This window comes from Furipterus horrens, unplaced genomic scaffold (assembly GCF_987537825.1).
Source record: "Furipterus horrens unplaced genomic scaffold, mFurHor1.1.pri manual_scaffold_2, whole genome shotgun sequence".
In the NCBI taxonomy this organism is placed as follows: Eukaryota; Metazoa; Chordata; class Mammalia; order Chiroptera; family Furipteridae; genus Furipterus; species Furipterus horrens.
The window spans coordinates 69,977,764-69,997,760 of NW_028327172.1; the positions used below are offsets into that span (position 1 = coordinate 69,977,764).

General features: G+C 37.9%; 1 protein-coding gene across 3 annotated transcripts in view; it reads left to right on the forward strand.

Annotated features, from left to right (window-relative positions):
* Positions 1-9,119, forward strand: part of MTMR2 (myotubularin related protein 2) — a 120,539-nt gene extending 111,420 nt beyond the window's left edge. For all 3 annotated transcript variants that reach the window (XM_090265828.1, XM_090265829.1, XM_090265830.1), the window contains 4 exons: positions 2,354-2,446; positions 5,657-5,770; positions 7,247-7,423; positions 8,113-9,119. In XM_090265828.1, the coding sequence (XP_090121954.1) occupies positions 2,354-2,446; positions 5,657-5,770; positions 7,247-7,423; positions 8,113-8,262 (534 nt within the window). In that variant the 3' untranslated portion in view covers positions 8,263-9,119. The remainder of the gene's footprint in view (positions 1-2,353; positions 2,447-5,656; positions 5,771-7,246; positions 7,424-8,112) is intronic.
* The last annotated feature ends 10,878 nt before the right edge of the window (positions 9,120-19,997 follow it).

The following is a 19,997-nucleotide window of genomic DNA, read 5'->3' on the forward strand; positions in this document are numbered from 1 at the left end:
GACCATTAAAAAAAACAAAAACAAAAAATCTCTTACTTCAAAGGATAAAGTTTTAATTAGCCAAAGCTGTACATGTTCATATAAATGTGACCAAAATCATAAACTTTTTAGACTATTTGAGATTGCTACAGAACCCTAAATTGCTAAGTCTGGTTACCGACTCCATTTTCCCCCTAGTTGTTATATGAAAGCAGAATTTGACAAATAAAGGACATCTGGTCAAGATGGTAGGCTCACACATGCTTAAAAATTTAAGTATTTATTAATTAAAGAAATAATACATATATTTGTCTTAGTCCATTTGGGCTGCTATAAACAATACCATTGACTGGGTGCTTATAAAAAACAGAAATTTATTTCTTACAGTTTTGAAGGCTGAAAGTCCAAGATTAGGCTACCAGCATAGTCAGGTTCTGGTGCAGACCCTCTTTCCACTGTGTTCTCACATGGAGGAAGGAGGCTCGTGAGCTCTGTGGAGTCTCTAACCCCATTCATGAGGGTCCCATTCAAAGACTTCTCTTCGTAATACTATCACGAGTTCCAACATATGAATTCCGAGGGAACACAAACACTTAGACCATAGATAGTAACATAAATAACATTTTAAAGGCAAAGTTTAAAAAAAAACAACCAAAAAACGGTTTCATGAGAAGAGTGATATTGTTCTACATTTTGGGGGGACAAATTTTTTAAATGTCAGGCTTAATAGAAGATGGGTAAATTCTGTATCTTCTTCATTCAATCTGTTGCAGTATGTTCTGCTGGTTGAAGTAAAAAATCTGATCACACAGATAATGTAGTTTGAAAAGTAAAGAGTATTTTAATAGCTTTTTCAAGGAATTGTTGGTATACTTCTTTGTTATTATGCCAAAACTTAACAAATGGTTAGTTCTTAGAGGTTAATGGTAAGGTGGAATGCAGAACTGAATCAATGAATTTTTTTATTGTTTGTTCCATTAAATCTCATTGATTTGTCTTGCACTTTGAGTAGATCTTTTATCCACACATGATTTTGTAACATCGTGAGTTAGTTATTTGGAAAATACTTGTTTGCGTAGCTATATACCTCTTCCATTTTTAATACATTTCTTTATATTATGCCATAAAACCACAGTTGTTAATACTGCCACTGATTTTATCAGAAAAGTCTTTGAGTATTATCAAGCTCATGTTTTCCAAATAAGTTTTCCAAAAACCTAATTTTTACTAAAAATCTTGAATTTTATCACTGGCAACAAATACTGTTCATTGTTTTCCTTGAAGTAACATAGTCACTTTGTACATTTTCAGAAAGTCTGTAAAGATATTCAAGTCTTAATAACCATAATTCACATATCAGTTGTTCTTTCAAGGCAAAGTGATGTTCCATGAAAAAGAAGTCATTTCCTATCATTCTACTTAAGTTTGCAACAGAGGCAGATTATGTGTATTTCCCTTTTTGTTACACAGGAGAGATTTAATAAAGCTAATAATTTTTACTGCTTCATCAAGGAAATTGGCTTGAGAGAGATTGGCTTTTGCCCCTTTCATTTAATTGTGAGTGTGTGGGAGGGCAGAATATAACCACAATGCAGTTTGATTCCAGTGTCTTGCTTGATTCCTCCTAAGGTACCAAAAGTTTTATCTTTCATCACTTTTGTACCATTAGTGCAAATATCAGTGAATTGAAAAAGGCAAGTAATGTTTTAGTATTTTGAAATTAGTTTTAACCTCCCAGTCCCCCGCCCTCCCACAGTGCCCCCACCCCCAGAAGTCTATGGACCATATTTTCAGAATCAATGGCTTCAGGATACAGAGTAAGGGTCTGTTTCAGTCATCTGGGGCAAAGGGAAAAATGAAGGAACTGGGTGAATGCATGCTTGGAGGGCAGAGGCCAAGCATTTTTTAAAGGTTTATGAAGGTTTGTGCTAATGTGCTTCTTGATAAAGCCAGACTGGAGCTCTAAGATACAGCAGGGCCCCTTCATGCACTGGACAAGGTGTTAAAGGAGAAAGGTACTTTTCAGGCTATGGCACAAGTGACAAACATCTGGGCTCTGCGCTCTGACTGCTCCTACCTTCCATTATCAGCCTTTTAGGATCTGGGTTTAATTTATTAAACCAAGTTGTAATTCCCATTACAAGCATCTAATGTTAAAAAATAATCTGGCATTTGTACATCAAAATATTAATAGACATATCATAGGTAGGGTGATGGATTATTGCTATTTTCTTTGCTGTGCTCTTCTAAAAATTTCTTCTGAATTTTTAAAAATATTGAAGAAATAGTACTTTTATTGGAAAATAAAGTTATTTACATTAAAAAGTGAAAAATCCCACAAAGTTCATATACTATTTCACTATCTTTGATTCAGAGACTCGGCCATGGAGATAAGAATCATGCAGATGCAGACAGATCACCTGTTTTTCTTCAGTTCATTGACTGTGTCTGGCAAATGACAAGACAGGTAACATATATATGTAGATATATATATATATATATGTGTGTATATATATATATATATATCCATTTTTACATCTCTTCTTTTAAACTGTCCAGTTAGAGTTGGGAGATTTGGTCACTGATTATCCTACATTTCATGTAAAATGGAAATTCTAGGTAATAGGACTATTACCTAATTATCACATTGTGAATTAAGCTAAAGAATATTATTTGAGAGTAGTATTACACACTTGACAATTTGATTCCATTAACATTTCAGTGAATGGCACTCATAATAACCCAAGAGGTTTCCTCCTTTGTTTTAGAAGTAGTGTTAAGTAATGGCTGTATCTTCTCCCAGAAGCTCATCTATATATTGCTAAAAAGGTGAAGAAATGAAGAAATCGGCAAGTAATTTTAATGGGAAAATGAGTTAGGTGATAATTTATGGCAACGTAGATGTATAATAGATTCAGTTCTTTTTTTCCTTAGGTATGGAGAGATTGCTTTTTAGGCCTTTTAACAACTTTCTAACAAGCCGATGTGAAATTTAGTATAAATGGGTTTAGTTTGGGGGGGGGAAGATACCAGAGGAGACTGAAAAACACCTGGTTTATTATGGGATCACTCCACCAATGAGGCAAGAGTTTGGTGTCTTAAAAATATTTAACTCTACTCAAGAAAAATCATCCCAAAACCCAAGAGTTGGAACCAGCTTATTGGTATGTGAGCTAACTATTCATCCCAGGGTTTATTAGGCCTCTGGCAACTGAGAGCCTGGTTTTGGGGAGCCTGGTTTTAGATACAGTGCCACATGAGTATAAGCAGGCAATTGGTGGCTCTGCTCCGCTTTAGGCACACATTTGAGCTTCAAGAAAATACTACTTATTTTATTAAAAGGAAGTGGTGATTCTTAGGAGAAATGCATCAATTATACAGTATATTGAATAATTTGTTTTTTTCCCCCATAAGAATTTCAGTTTGGTTGGATTATTTTGAAACTTGCCAGGTTAAACTGTGGTGTTTTTGACTGCCATATGACGAGGCTGGTATTTTCACATATATACTGCAAATGTGTATACAGCTCAGTTTTGTTCTATACATTAGACACTTGTATGTTGTGGGGAGAGGAGATGCTACACTCTTATTTTAATAGTATTTATGACCAGTCTTTTTGTGTGTTTGACTAAAAACAATAGGATCTAGTTTTGACCACTACCATATTTAATTTGTAAGTAACATTTGACTGTGGGCAAAAATCACATATACCGTATGAGAGGACCAGGACAGCTGTTCGAAACCATGGTGTCATTGATGGTTATGTGGACTGCTCTCCAGGGGGACTGCCTTGAAGGGCAACATATGGGAATATATTGGTTCTGATGTTTGCTAGGAAAAAAATGGATCACAGTTACCAGTTGTTTGAATAGGAGAGTATATGACAAGTACATGTCTTCCTTAGTAACTGTGTTAACTTTCTATATGCTAATATATATTGTAAAAGCAGTTTAACTTCAGTTCTGAGCTTAAGTTGCTAAAAGTTGGGAAATCAATTTAATCCTGTATTCCTTAGATAGAACTTAAAGTACATTACAGTGGTGAGTCTTTATTTTGGACATCTAGTTGTTTTTGTGTGTATTTTCCTCCTGAACTAAAATATATTAGATAGTCACAGTGTTTATTGGCAGTCTTCAGTTTTACAGATAAGGAAAAACAAAATATTACTCTTTAAAAGCAACACCAACCCTGGCTGGTGGGGCTCAGTGGACTGAGTGCTGACCTGTGAACCAAAGGGTCGCCGGTTTGATTCCCAGTTAGGGCACATGCCTGTATTGTGGGCCAGGTCCCCAGTTGGGGGCATGTGAGAGGCAGCCATGAATGTATCTCTCACACATTGATGTTGCTCTCTCTCTCTTTCACCCTCCCATCCCCTCTCTCTAAAAATAAATGAATAAAATATTTTAAAAAATAAAAATAAAAGCAATACCAGCAGTTAATGCTCTGCTCTTGTGTGTGTGTAAATGCCCACCGATTAAGCTGAGCTAATAGCCTTGCCAAGATGATGAAAACTAACCACAGCTCTTCTGGATCGCTGTTTAATGAGTCACTGCATCCATAGTTGACTAATAAGGCTGTTAAGAGTATGTAATAGTACAGGAGATGGGATTTATTTTGTAAATAAATGGGATTTAACAGTCTCTTAACAAATAATTGACTTTTTGTTGACATGTGCTTGATTACCTTCCACTGAGCTTCACAGCCACTGCATGGTAGTTGCCCTTCATCGCCTGAGAAATGTGCCACATTACGCAGCTTATGGCTTCCTGTCGCTTTTGCTTATAGTTCGTGCTATTTTCCTTCACTATTGGGTAGGAGTCACTCAAAGAAAAACTTGGAACTAATACTTATTTCCCAAATCTGCAATACAAATGTTCATGGAATTCCTTTCACGGTTGTATAATTGGTACACTCTTATACAGAAACTGAAATAATTTTGAAGGATGGATTCAACTAAAGCCTTTTCCTTCCTGGGATCTGTAATTTGTCCTTGATATGTTCCCCACAAATTGTGTTGTTTGTGTGACATTAAGAAATCCAGGAAGCCCCTGTCCTGAGGTTAAAGAGAAAGTGAATTTTCTTTTTTTGTTAGAAAGAGGCTGCCAAAGTACTGGATTGCAAGGTACAACCGTGTAACTGGATGTTCATTAAAAAGATAAGCCAGTTGGCTTTTAAATGATCTGCACATCTGCCTTGGGTATTTATTTTTGTGCATTGCTGACATTCTCTGGAGACATTGATGCTATTTTTCGTGTAACTCCTAAAAACAAAACAATGTTTTTGAAAATATAAAGAAAAATCTCAATATGCTGCTTATGGTGATTTTTGGAAGAAAAAGTTTAGAGTTGCCAGAATTGCCCAGGTCAAAATTCATCAGCCTGCAAGTTTGGGGTTAACAGATGTGGGGGATACAGAGACATCAAGGTCAGACCATTCAAATTCTTGTTGCATATGAAAAGGATATTTGGGAGAAATCATTTTAGAAAAGTGGTAAAGTGATTTTTGAACCGAAAACCAAACAGACAATGCCAAAATGACTTAAAAATATATAGTTTAGAATTTTGTTTAGCCTGATTTTAAGAAATATTAGAAAGTATCTACCCATGTACAGAAATAATTATGCTTGAAAAAATGTCTTAAAATATTAAGTTTTGTGTTTGTGGTGTTTGATTTGTAGTTTCCTACAGCATTTGAATTCAATGAATATTTCCTCATTACCATTTTGGACCACCTATATAGCTGTTTATTTGGAACATTCCTTTGTAACAGTGAACAGCAGAGAGGAAAAGAGGTAAAATATGAGCCCCATCCCAGTCTACCCCCAATAGGTGTTTTTTCTACTGGAGTGCATTTTGTGATGGATTTCAACAGCACAGTTGTTCTTTTGAATGATTGCTTTGGCTATCCTTTATTTTATATGCTTTAATATGATTACTTATTTCTATATATCTGAACCACATCTGTTTTAAAGTACCTCTATTGCAAGGCTACAGATGCCAGCTAGCTGTCAGGTGAGTTTATGGGTGAGTAGCTACTAAAGAAAACTGAAGTGTGTGTCTAAGGAGCACCAGTGTACCTGCTATTCCTTGCAGGATGGAAATCCTTCAAAGCAGGTGTTGAAAAATATATACATTTGACTGAATGAATAGCTCAGATCTGAAAATATATGGTGTTCATGAGACATTCTAGATATTCAAACACTGAAAAGATACTATGCAAAAACTTAAAGTCTGTTACCCTAATTCCCCAGAGATACTACTGGAGGTTGCTATTATTTTAAAAACCCTGTGTTTTATTCTAAAATGCATCTGTTTTCCTCAAAATGCATCTATCCCGTGTATGAAATTCTTAATCATATTGATTGGTGCATCCCTCTGCATCAATTTTCATTTTTTTAAAATGTGGTTATAAAGTTCTTCCATGCTTTCCTGTAAAGTATACTGGCAGAGTGCTTGCTTTGGAACCAGGCTGCCTGGATTCAAACCTTGGATTTGTCACTGACTATGTGACCTTGGGCAAGTTAATTTCTGCTTCTGTGAAATAGGGATAATAGTACTTAGTTTTGAGAATTAACTAAAATAAACCATACAAAACACTACAATAACTGCTATGTAGTAAGTGCTTCCTAGACAATATATTTTTAAGTCACCATTATGTCTTTAGAGTCTACTAGCACACTAAATATTTTTGTGCATAGGAGGCACTAAAGAATTGATTGAAAGTTGGATAATTAAGAATACAGTATTCCCTCACTTATCGCGGGTATTACGTTCTAGATCCCCCCCATGACAGGTGAAAATCTGCGAAGTAGGAACCTTACATTTATTTTAGCTTTTATATATATTTTAAGGCTTTATAAACCCTCCCCACATACTTATAAACCGTTCCCAGTCCCTTATTAACCTTTCCCACTCCCTTATTAACCTTTTCCACACTTTTATAAACACTACTTATGTTCTTAAACATATTCCACACTCTTAAACCTACATAACTTTAACAACATACGTATACAGTATTGCAAAATCCTGCAATATAGTGAAAAATCTGCGATAAATAATTAAATATAATATTTTTTAAAATCCCGCAATACAGTGAGACCGCGATATAGAGAGGGACTACTGTATCCTCTGATTTTAATGTAACAGAAGTGTGAAAGTTATTTCCTTCTATAGAGATTTTAATGATCATAATATACCTCTTTACATCTTTCATCTAAAGTATAAATAGCCTATATGATGGAGAACCTTTTATTTTTCCCTTCTTACAGAATCTTCCTAAAAGGACTGTGTCACTGTGGTCTTACATCAATAGCCAGCTGGAAGACTTCACTAATCCTCTCTATGGGAGCTACTCCAATCATGTCCTTTATCCAGTAGCCAGCATGCGCCACCTAGAGCTCTGGGTGGGGTATTACGTAAGGTGGAATCCACGCATGAAACCACAGGTATGCTGTACAGTGGGGCTTTTCATCCATGCAGTAGTATAAATTATGTTTGTCCCCTTTAAAGCAACTAGAAAAATTACTGTGCATATTTAAAACTTCCCTTTTTCTATTAATAGCTATGTAACGTAGAAAAAGCACCACACAATAGTAGTTAATGTATACTTGGTTCTTACCCTGACTTTGCTTGGATGGCTTTGGGCAAACCGCTTCTGTTTTGTCTTTTCTTCCCTCCTCTATAAGATGAGGGTGTCAGAGTGGATAACTTGTAGAGGTCTTGCTTTTATATGTTAGAGAAATAGCTTTAGGAATATAAAAAACTTAAAAAAATCTGGCCCATTTTGGAATATGGAATATTTACTATTTAGAACTGTTTAAAAGACTAAAATCCCAAAACTAAATGATAGGAAATCTTTGAGCATTGGCTTTTAGATTACCTTGTTAATTACTGTTTTTGGCAAAGTACCAGTTTCAGGACATTCTACAGATATACTTGGGGTCATTAGGAAAGCAAGCCAGTGGTGCTGGAAAGGTGGGCTTGGACCCACAGCTGGAAAAACACACACACACACACACACACACACACACACACATCGCATTACTTTAGGGAAAGAACTACATTCCAGAATTTGACTTCGGGTTTGTTTAGGGTTGCCTAGTTGGAATAATTTTGTGGTGTGTTGCTCTTGTAGGAGCCCATTCACAACAGATACAAAGAACTTCTTGCTAAACGAGTAGAGCTTCAGAAGAAAGTGGAAGAACTACAGAGAGAGATTTCCAACCGATCCACCTCATCCTCAGAGAGAGCCAGTTCTCCTGTGCCCGTCCAGACTTTTGTGTGAAAGCCCTCTTGGATGGGGCTATGTCACCATGAACTCCTGATTACAGTGGCAGCTTTGAGTAGCAAGCCTTCTGAATTTAGAACCCATCTGAGAGAAATTCAGTAACTTTATTTATTTTAAATCTGAGTTTAGAACTGGAGCAGTGCAGGTGGCTTAAGTGAAATAACCTGTATGTAATTATATGATTATAACACTAACTTTGTAAGTCACATAAAGAATATTAAAATGCTTCAATCCTGGATCCACAGTGGGAATAAGTTTCTGATTTTAAAAGGAAAATGCTGTCTTAGACATTTTGGTGTCTGGTAAAATAAAAATACCATTTCAAAAATACGCCTCTTGGTGGAAGAGAGCTCACCACACAGAGGGGGGGGAGCATCAGTTTTCAAACCAACACTGAGATTCTGTGGTGTCCCACACACTTCAGTCTTGTGACAGATCACAGTTGATGCTCCTTTCCCCATCATAGGTTTTCCTTTTTTGTGGTAAGTGATCTACTCTGATCACCTTTTCATCACCCACATCCTTCATACATGATAAGGCAAAGTCTTGAGGATATTATGGTGTGGTAGTTGAGAAATATTGTTACCATTATTTATGTACTTATTTAAGACGTATTATTAGATAGCTGTCCAAAAATGATGCCTTATAGATGTGCTTGGGGAGAGGATGGAGACAAGAAAGGAGTAGCTGTCCAGGATTTCAAAGAATTCCACACCCTTCAGATTAGTTCTATTTGACCAATTACTGGAAACATCATGATCAAACACTTTAAAAACTCATTATCTACCCTACTTTAATTTTTTTTTTGATGTAGCTGAACACGAGTTATTTGTTAAGTTTTCACACAATAGTTTTTTACTAGGATTGACTTTTTCTGAAATCTGTATAAGTTGCTTATGGTGAGAAGCACTATGTTCAAATTTCACATGAAATACTTTACTACTACTCTCCTTTGCAAATTCTGTAATTCCACTGAATAATTAAGTCTACCAAAGAACTTACTGCATATAAAAACGTATTACAATCTCTGGGCCAGTAAGGGAAATCCCGGTTCACCGTTCACCTGCTGTAGTAAGAGTTCTGTGCTGGTATAAACACTGACCCTTGATGTGTTTACTCTACAAAAGAGCCATATGTTATGCACTGTAACAAAGGAGCTTCTTTCCCTTGGGTCTTTAATTAAAAGGAAATTTCAACGGACTTTTAAACTTTGTCCTTGTTCTAGTTATTTACCTTAAGTTTCTTTTGCAGAATTGTTATTTGGAAACTTTTGAGGAAAGTGGTGTCTCCTAGCATCTGCTTCAAAATGAAATGTTCATTTCCTCTCATACACAAATCAAACAATACTTAAAAAATACAGTATTTTTCACTTGTTAATTCACTATAGTTTGAACCTTAGCCCTGCTCTTCTTGGTCTTTGCAAATTGGTAGCAAAATAATTTGGTCATCATGCAATTTCTGTTAAGAAAATTTATAGCTAAGTTTTCTATTTCAGATCTCTTATAAATCCATTCTCTCCTGTCCATTCCACCATTTTCCTTACGTAAGCCTTTGGCATCCTGGTCCCTGTACTGTATGACACCCGGGTCATCCATCATTGCAGCCCAGTGTGGGTGAACTGGACCTAGGAGGAGGCTACAGAGCCAGGAGAGTGGCACTGGTGGTGATGGTGGCAAACGTTCTAGCAGAGGAAGTGGAAAGTAACAGTGGTGAGTAAAAGTCTGCCCACCTGTGTGAACTATAAGCCAGGGTCCCCGTGCTCTTCAGCAGTACCTGGATTTCTGAGACCATTCTGGGGAAGGGGGGTGGGGGAAGGAAAGGGAACAGACGGCATAGGGAACTGAAGGAACTCATTTCCTGCTGTCTGTCCTTTGACTGTAGAACTCCCCCAGTCAAGGATACCCCTGCTGGGCTGTGGACACACCCAAAGCCCCGGGTGCTTTTTTGAAGCCACCATTTTTATGCTCACATTTTCAACTTTAGCAGCAAGTCACCTTCAGGAAGGAAACAAAACCTTGCACTATAGCACCACCTTCTGGAAAATGAACTTCTAATTGCCACTCTGCTGAACTGTTGAGATCAAAGTAAATGAACAAAGCCTTACCTAAACAAGAAAGCTGTTCACTTCCCAAAGGTAGCAGCAGAGGCACACTGTCAAACATTTATGAAAAATCACAGTAATGTATCACAAAAAGAAAACTCCAGCAAACCAAAAGATAGACTATTGCAGTCAAACTGGTAAAGAATTCAAAATAGTTATTGAGGTGAAACTCAACAAGCTAAAGAAAATTCATAAATGCAATTCAGTGAACTCAGGAATAAAATTAACGAACAGGAGTACTTTACTAAAGAGGTTGAAATTCCAAAGAACAACGAATTGATGAACTCAGTAAGATGAATGCATTAGAAGTATTGCCAAGAGAGCAGATCAGATAGAACAGAAATTAGCTGGAGAATAGGAATTTAGAAATTATTTAGGTGAAAAAGATTAAAGTTTTGTTGATTATGTTATTACAGTTGTCCCAGTTTTTCCTCCTTTGCCCTCCTCCACCTGGTACCCTCTTCCCTCTAGCAATTCTTTCCCGTAGTTCATGTCCATGGGTCCTGTGTTTAAGTTCTTTGGCTTCTCCATTTCCTATACTATTCTTAACATCTCTCTATTTTGTTCTTACTAATTATGCTTCTTAATCCCTGCACCTTTTCCCCCATCCACTCCCTTCCCCTTCCCAGCCAATAACCCACCAAATGATAGCGATACCTTTGACTCTGTTCATGTTCTGGTCGTTTGCTTAATTTATTTTAGATTCAGTTGTTGATAGTTGTGAATTTGTGGCCTTTTTAATGTTCATGGTTTTGGTCCTCTTTTTCTTAAGTAAGTCCCTTTATTTCATGTAATAATGGCTTGGTGATTATGAACTCCTTTAGCTTTACCTTGTCGGGGAAGTACTTTATCTGTCCTTCCATTCTAAATGATAGCTTTGCTGGATGGAGTAATCCTGGTTGTAGGTCCTTGCTTTTCATCACACTGAATACTTCTTGCCAGTCCCTTCTTGCCTGCAAAGTTTCTGTTGAGAAATCAGCTGATAGTCTTATGGGAATGCCTTTGTAAGTAAGTAACTCTCTTCTTTTCTCTTTTAAGATTCTCTATTTTTGACCTTGGCATTTTAATTATTATGTGTCTTGCTGTGGTCCTCTTTGGGTTCATCTTGTTTGGAACTCTCTGTGCTTCCTGGACTTGTATGTCTATTTCCTTCTTCAAATTAGGGAAGTTTTCTTTAATTATTTTCTCAAATAAGTTTTCAATTTCTTGCTCTTCCTCTTCTCCTTCTGGCAATCCTATGATTCAGATGTTTGTATGTTTAAAGTTGTCCCAGAGGTTCCTAAGCCTATCCTCATTTTTTAAAAAATTTTCTTCTGTTCTGCTGAATGTTTATTTCTGCCTTGTGTTCCAGATTGTTGATTTGAATCCCAGCTTCATTCCCTTCACTGTTGGTTCCCTGTGGATTTTTCTTTGTTTCAATTAATGTAACCTTCATTTCTGCCTAGTTCTTTTCTATGCTGTTGCCATACTGAATGAGTTCTCTTGCATTCTGGTCACCAGTACTTTGAACTGATCTGATTGGTTGGCTATCTCCATTTCTCTTAGTTCTTTCTGTAGGTTTTTGTTCTGTTCTTTCATTTGGGCCATATTTCTGTGTCTCCTCAATTTGGCAACATCCCTGTGTTTGTTTGTTTCTGTGTATTAGAGCTGCTTTTACTCTTAGTAGTGTGGTCTATGTAGAAAAGGCACCTGTAAGTTTTGTGGGACAGAGCCTTAGGTACTCACCGGGATGGGGCAACCTGCTTCACCCCTTTGTGGCTCTGTGTGGAGGGAGGGCTTGGAGAGGGGACAGTGCCGCTGCCTGGCTTCTGGAGGTTTGCCCTGCACTTGCCCTGTTGCAGTCACTTTATAGTCACTTCCCATATGCGACTGGCGCCTTTCCAGCTGCTACCCTGGTGATGAAACCGAGTGGGTATGTTCTAAGTCCATGCAGGTCCTTTAAACAGCAAAAACCCAGCAGTTTCTTCTGCTGCCCCAAACCCCATTGGCTTTTATAGCCAGAGGTAATGAGGATTTATCTTCCTGGTGCTGGAACCCTGGGCCATGTGGTCTGGCCTTGGGCTGGGATCACTAGCTCCCAAGGTGAGACCATCTGTACCACGCCGCCTCTATGCCTGACTCATGACTCTGCCCCTCCTACCCGTCTGGATGAATGTGGTTTCTTTAAATCCTTGGTTATAGGACTTCCTTCCATACAGCCACATTTTCTGATGATTCTGGGTGTTATTTGTTCTGAGATCTGGTTGTAATTCTTTCTATGGTTGCATGAGGAGGTGAAGCATGTCTACCTAGACCTCCGTCTTGACTGGAAGTCCTAAAATTTAAGAAACCCTACAAGAATCACCAGATTCCATTAGAAAAGCCAACATAAGATTAATGGGTGTATCAGGAGGAGAAGAGAGAAGGCAGCAGAACATTTAAAGAATAATAGCTGAGAACTTCCCAAACCTGCAGAAGAAGCTGGATATACAAATGCCAAGAAACTAACGGAACACTTTATTATCTCAATGCATAAGACCTCCTCCATGACACATTATAATGAAATTGTGAAAAGTCAATGATAAAGAATTTTAAATGCAGCAAGAAAAAAAACAGTAACAGACAAAGGAACTCCCATTAAGCTCTCCACAGATTTCTAAGCAGAAAGTCTACAGACCAGGAGAGAGTTGACTGGCATATTCAAAGTATTAAAAAATAAAAATTGCTACCCAATATCCTTAAGCAAAGTTATCCTTCAGATATGCAGGAGAAATGAAGGTTTTCCCAAACAGAAAGTGAGGGAGTTCACCACCTACCTTTCAAGCAATGTTGAAAGAAGGCCTTTCAACTGAAATGAAAAGATTGACGTACACAACTCTTACCAAGGTGACAGAATCTGAGAACTAACTCCTTAGAATAGCTGTGTAAACAATTATAGCATAAAAGTAGAGAGCATTAAAAATAACTAGGCTACTACAATTTAACATTCACAGAATAAAAAGATAATTTGCAAATAAGTGGAAGCACATACTGTGTTCATAGATAGGAAAAACTAACATCATTAAATGTCCATACTATCCAAAGCAATCTATAGATTCAATGCCATTCCTATCAAGATTCTAATGACATGTTTCACAGAATTAAAATATTTCAAAAATGGGACTTCCGGCCAAGATGGAGGCTTAGACGGACACGCTAGGTCTCCCTCTACAACTATACAGGAATACAACTACTTCAAAACAAAGGATAACTAGAAATTCCAGAAAATAAAACTACACGGAAGTCCAACATATGAAGTTATAAACCAACGGTGCCATTTGGGCAGGTAAGAGTTAAAGTGGGCAGTGCTGTTTGCGGTCGCACCCGGAGCGGCGGGCGGCGAGGAGTCCCGGTGGCCAAGCCCCTGGCGGTGCGCGACCCCGGCGAGGAGTCCCGGTGGCCAAGTCCCTGGCGGTGCGCGACTCCGACTCCGGAGCTAGGGAGAGCGGCTACGCAAGCCCCTGGCGGTGCGCGACCCCGGCGAGGAGTCCCAGTGGCCAAGTCCCTGGCGGTGCGCGACCCCGGCGAGGAGTCCCAGTGGCCAAGTCCCTGGCGGTGCGCGACCCCGGCGAGGAGTCCCGGTGGCCAAGTCCCTGGCGGTGCGCGACCCCGGAGAGGAGTCCCGGTGGCCAAGTCCCTGGCGGTGCGCGACTCCGGAGCTGGAGAGAGCGGCCGCCGCATCGCCTTGAACAGTGAGGCCCAGGGGGGCGGGAGGACGGATCCCAGTCTCCTAGCTGAATAACTGTGTGAATCCATCTTGGACCCCCGCCCCCACAGAAAGCACCACAGGCCTGCGAAATAGGTCGCGGACAGGCAGGCGCCGGTCGCTAATTTGTGACGCGTACGCAGGCACTGCCCCCACAGCCAGCCCAAGAAAACAAAAAGCATCTGTCAAAATGAGGCAGGCAACTTTAGAAATACCGGTAACACAACTCACCAGGCAGCAGATAGAGAACCTGACAGATGAACAGATAAGAAACCTGTCAGAGGCTCAGTTCTGGGCCATTGTTATCAGGTGGCTTACAGAATTCACAAAAGAGCAGGAAAAAGATATGAAAGAAGCGAAAAACTTTCATAACGAAAGGAACAAAACCGCATACGAGATAGAAGGAAAGGAAATAAAATCCAGAGTTCATTTCAACAAACTGGAATTTGGAGAAGGAACAAGCAGTCAACCAATGCAGAGAGAGGAAATGGGAAGCAACAAGGAAAGGATCAGAAACCTCTGGGACAGCTATAAAAGGCCCAACATAAGAATCATTGGTTTGCCAGAGAGTGAGGAAGATGAACTAGAACTTGAAAAATTGAGTGAAAATATAATAAAGGAGAACTTCCCAGACTTGGGAAAGGGAATAGACCTGCAGGTCCAGGAAGCAAGGAGAGTTCCCAAGAGACTGGACCCAGGGAGAACCACTCCAAGACACATTATAATCAAAATGTCAAAAATTAAAGATAAAGAGAGAATCTTAAAAGCAGCAAGAGAGAAGAAAAGAATTATGTACAAAGGGGTCCCAATTAGACTATCAGCTGACTTCTCAAGGGAAACCCTACAGGCAAGAAGAAACTGGCAAGAAATATTCAAAGTAATGAAAATCCAAAACCTACAACCACGAATACTCTATCCAGCGAAATTGTCATTCAGAATAGAAGGACAGAGAAAGTGTTTCCAGGACAAAATAAAACTGAAAGAGTTCATTAGATCCAAACCACTGTTATATGAGATGTTAAAGGGACTGGTTTAAAAAAAAAAAAACAGAAGCTAGGGAGATGAAACAAAGGCAAACTAAATAGGCAACGAGAGGGAAAGAGGAACTGTGGGTACGGGAAGCATATTGGGGGGAGGTCAACAGGGAGGGGGAATGGGGAAAGGGAGGGAGATGATATAGGAATTGGGGATCAAGGTAGGAGGGAATGGAATAGACGGAGAGAGGTTGGGAGGAACTGTATGCACAACTAATGGACATAATCTAAAAGGGGGGGACAACTGGAGGGAGGGGGGCCACCGGGTGGAGGGGAGCAGAGGGAAGGGAAATTGGCACAAATGTAATAATTTAATCAATAAAACACATTAAATCATTTAAAAAAAAAAAATTTCAAAAATGTATATGGAACCACAAAAAGCCCCACATAGTAACAGCAATCCTGAGAAAGAACAAGTTGGAGGGATGATGCTATCAAACACTATAAGGCCATAGTAATCAAAACAGCATGGTACTGGCATAAAAACAGACACATAGATCAAATGGAATAGAATGAGCAAAATAGAGACACCACATCTTTATGGTCAATTAACATTTCACAGAGGAAGCAAGCACATACAATGGGCTAAAAATAGTTTGTATTCAATTAAATGGTGTTGGAAAAACTGGATATATGTTGGAAAATAAAACTACTATCCTCGCACCACACACAAGAATAAATTCAAAATGGATCAAAGATCTAAATGTTAGACTAACAACCATAAAATCCCTAGAAGAAAACAGGCAGAAAAATCTTGGACACTGTACCAACTTTTTACCAGATATGTCTCCTCAGGCAAGGGAAACAAAACTAAACAAATGGGACTACATCAAACTACTAAGTTTTTGCATAACAAAGGAAAACATCAACAAAATAAAAAGACAATCCACAGAATGGGAGAACATATTCGCTGATACATCTGATAAGGGGTTAGTATCCAAAATGTATAAAGAATTTACAAAACTCAACACCAAAAATCAACCCATTTAAAAAACAGGTAAAGGATCTGAACAGACACTTCTCCAAAAAGGAAATACAGATGGCCAATAGACATATGAAAAGATGCTAAACTGCTCCAAATCATCACAGCAATGCAAATTAAAACCACAATGAGACACCACTTCACACCTATCAGAATGGCCATCATCAACAAATCAACAAACAAAAGTGCTGGTGAGGATGTGGAGAAAAGGGAACCCTAGTGCACTGTTGGTGGGAATGTAGACTGGTGCAGCCACTGTGGAAAGCAGTATGGACGTATCTTGAAAAATTAAAAAGGGATCATCTTTTAACTCAGTGAACCCACTTCTGGGAATATATCTGAAGGAATCTAAAGCGCTAATTCAAAAGAACATAAGCACCCCTAGGCTCATTGCAGTGTTATTTACAATCACCAAGATATGGAAGCAGCCCAAGTGTCCATCAGTAGATGAGTGGATAAAACAACTATGGGACATTTACACAATGGAATACGACTTAGCCATTTAAAAAAATCTTACTTTTTGCAACAGTATAGATGGATCTGGACATTATGCTAAGTGAAAAAAGCCAGTCACAGAAAGAAAAATCCCATATGATTTCACTCATATATGGAATCTAATGAACAAACAAAAAGCAAAATAGAAAAAGACTCATAGATGGAGAGCAGGATGACAACTGGAGGGGGAAGTTAGGGGGTAGAAAGAAGTATTGAGCAAAAAGGAAACATGGACATGGACAACAATGTGATTGCTGGGGGAAGGGCTGTATAAAGAGACTAAATGGCAATGGAAAAAAAGAATAAAGTAAATTAAAAAAATAATTTGTGACATCAAAAACACAAAGGGGAAGGAATAAAAGGGTGGAACTTTTCTATAGGTAAAGGAAGATAAATTGCTATCAGCATAAACTATCTGTGAAATATTTTATGTAAACTCTGTGGTGAGCACAAAGCAAAAATCTAGTGCACAGACATGAAACATGGAAAACCACCAACTTACAAAAGTGGACCCGAAACAGAAGGAAAAAGAATGGAGACAAAATAACTAGAAAGTAATATATGAAATGGCAGTAGTAAGTCCTTATAATGTCAATAATAACCCTAAATGTAAACGGATTGAAATCAAGACCCAACTATATGCTGCCACCACAGGAGACTCATTTGAGGCAGGTGGAAGCCAAAAGAAAGCAGGCATAGCCATACTTGGATCAGTCAAAATAGTTTCAAGCTAAAAATGATATAAGAACTACATGATAAAAAGGTCAATACATGAAGATGATAAAACAATCATAAATATTAAAATATTCTAAGGGAGAAATAGACAAAAGCACAATGTTAGTAGGAGGACCCCATCATTACCAATAGAAAATCATCAAGACAAGAAAACCCACAAGAAAATTTTGGAACTGAAACATACTTTAGAACAAATGGACTCATCAGGCCTGTACAGATCATTCCATCCAACAGCAGCAGACTACACATTCTTCTCAAGTGCACATAGAACATTCTCCAGGACAAATCATATTTTAAGACACTAAACAAATTTTAGCAAATTTATGAAGACTGAAATCATATCAACTATTTTTTCTGACCATAGTGGTATGAAACTAGAAATCAAGAAAAGTGAAAAGATCTACAAATATGTGGAAACTAAAACACTTCTACACTCCAAGGAAGAAAGCAAAAAGGAAATAAAATCTAATCTTGAAATAAAAATGGAAATACAACATATCAAATCTTGTAGGATGAGGCAAAAGCAGTTCTGAAAGTTTACAGCAGTAAACACATAGTAAGAAATTAGATCTCAAATAAACAATCTAACTTTATACTTTAAGGAACTATAAAAAAGAACAAATTAAGCCCAAAGTTAGCAGAAGGAAGGAACCATAAAGATCAGAGCAGAAATAAATGAGAGCAGAAAAACAATGGTAAGAATTAATGAAAATAAAAAGTTGTTCTTTGAGAAGATAATAAAACTGAGGCCTTTGGCTAGATTGAGAAAACTTTAGAAGTGAAAGAGGGACACTACAACTGATACTACAGAAATATGGAGGATCATATCAGAGTCCTATGAGCAATCATATGCCAACAAATTACATAACCTAGAAGAAATGAATACATTTCTAGACACACAAACCTACCAAGATTGAATAAAAAAGAAACAGAAAATCTGAAAAGACCGATAATAAGTGAAGAGGTTGAATCAGTAATCAACTCCCAAAACAAACTCCAGATCCAGATACATGACAGCCTCACTAGTGAATTCTACCAAACATTTGAAGAAGAATTAACATCAATCCTCCTCAAACTCTCCCAAAATATTGAAGAGGAAATGCTTCCTAACTCATTTTAGGAGGCTAGCATTATAGATTACAGAAATAAAAACCAAATAAATGAATGAATGGAGGATACCACACCAATATCCCTGGTGAATATACATGCAAAAATTCTCAACAAAATGCCAGCAAAACAAATTCAAGAATATATTAAAAGGATTATACACCATGACCAAGTCTAATTAACCCCTGGGATGCAAGGATGGTTCCACATATGCAACTCAAAAAATATAATACTTAACTGAAAGATGTTACTAAACTGAAAGATAAAAATTGCATGATCATTTCAATAGATGAAAAAAAAAAGCACTGAACAAAATACAGCATCCTTTCAGGATAAAAACTTTTAACAGACTGGGCATAGAAGGAACATTCCTCAACATAATGAAGGCCACATCTACACATCCACAGCTAACATACTCAGTGGGGGAAAAAAGGGCAGGTTTTCCTTTAAGATCAGGAACCAAACAAGGATGACCACTTTCACCACTTTTTCAATATAGTACTAGAAGTCCTAGCTAAAGCAATTAGGTAAAACAAAGAAAATGCATCTAAATTGAAAAGGAAGAGTAATGTTGTCTTTATTTACTCATACAATTTTTCTGTAGAACACCCCAAAAATTAACTACATGGATCAGACTTAAAGACTTGATCCCTTTAAAGTACTAGAAGAAAACACAGCTCTTATTTTTAACATGATGCCAAAATCACTAAGAGCAAAAACCAACAAATAAAACTACACCAAATCCAAGATTCTGCACAGTAAAAAACCCAACAAAATGAAGACAACCTACAGAACGGCAGGACATTTTTGCAAACCATGTCAGATAAGGGGTTAATATCTAAAATATATAGAGTTCATGCAACTTAAAACCCTAATCTGACTTTTTTCCTTTTAAAGGGTGGCAGAATTAAAGACATTTCCCCAGAGAATATTCAGTTGTATGTTTTATAGCTTTATAAGTATCTATGAATATTGGTTGTACAGGTATTGTATTTTATGATTAGGAATATAAAATTTAAAGACCATAATATATGGTTAAGTTGAAGCTCCTTAGTAGCCTCCTGTGACTTATCTGCCTACCTTTTTTATCTGTATACCTCAACTTTTATGTACCAGTACTACTTAGCTATTCACAATTCTATGTAAAATTGCAGATTCTTGCCTCCTTGCTTATGTTCATTTTCTTATTGACCTGAAACTGTTCTCCCTTGAGGTTAATTTCTATTCTCTCATGTTTAGGCATCATTTCCTCCTCCGGGAAGTTTTCCCTGATTCATCAGTACCTTCCCCACCATGCCCCACCTCCCTCTGTACTCCCATAACGGTGTGCACATGCTATCACTCCTGTATTCATATTGTATTGAAATGAATATGATGGGGGGATCCCCACCAAAAAAAAAAGGAATTATCTTCTGGAGGCCAGGCCCCTATCTGTATCAGTGTACCAGCTGGTGTTATGAGAGGCTGCATTAGGCCTCAGTGGATTTTTTTGATTCAACGTGTTTGCCCATTTCATGATGGCTGATTTACCAGCGTACCTGCCCACACCGTGCT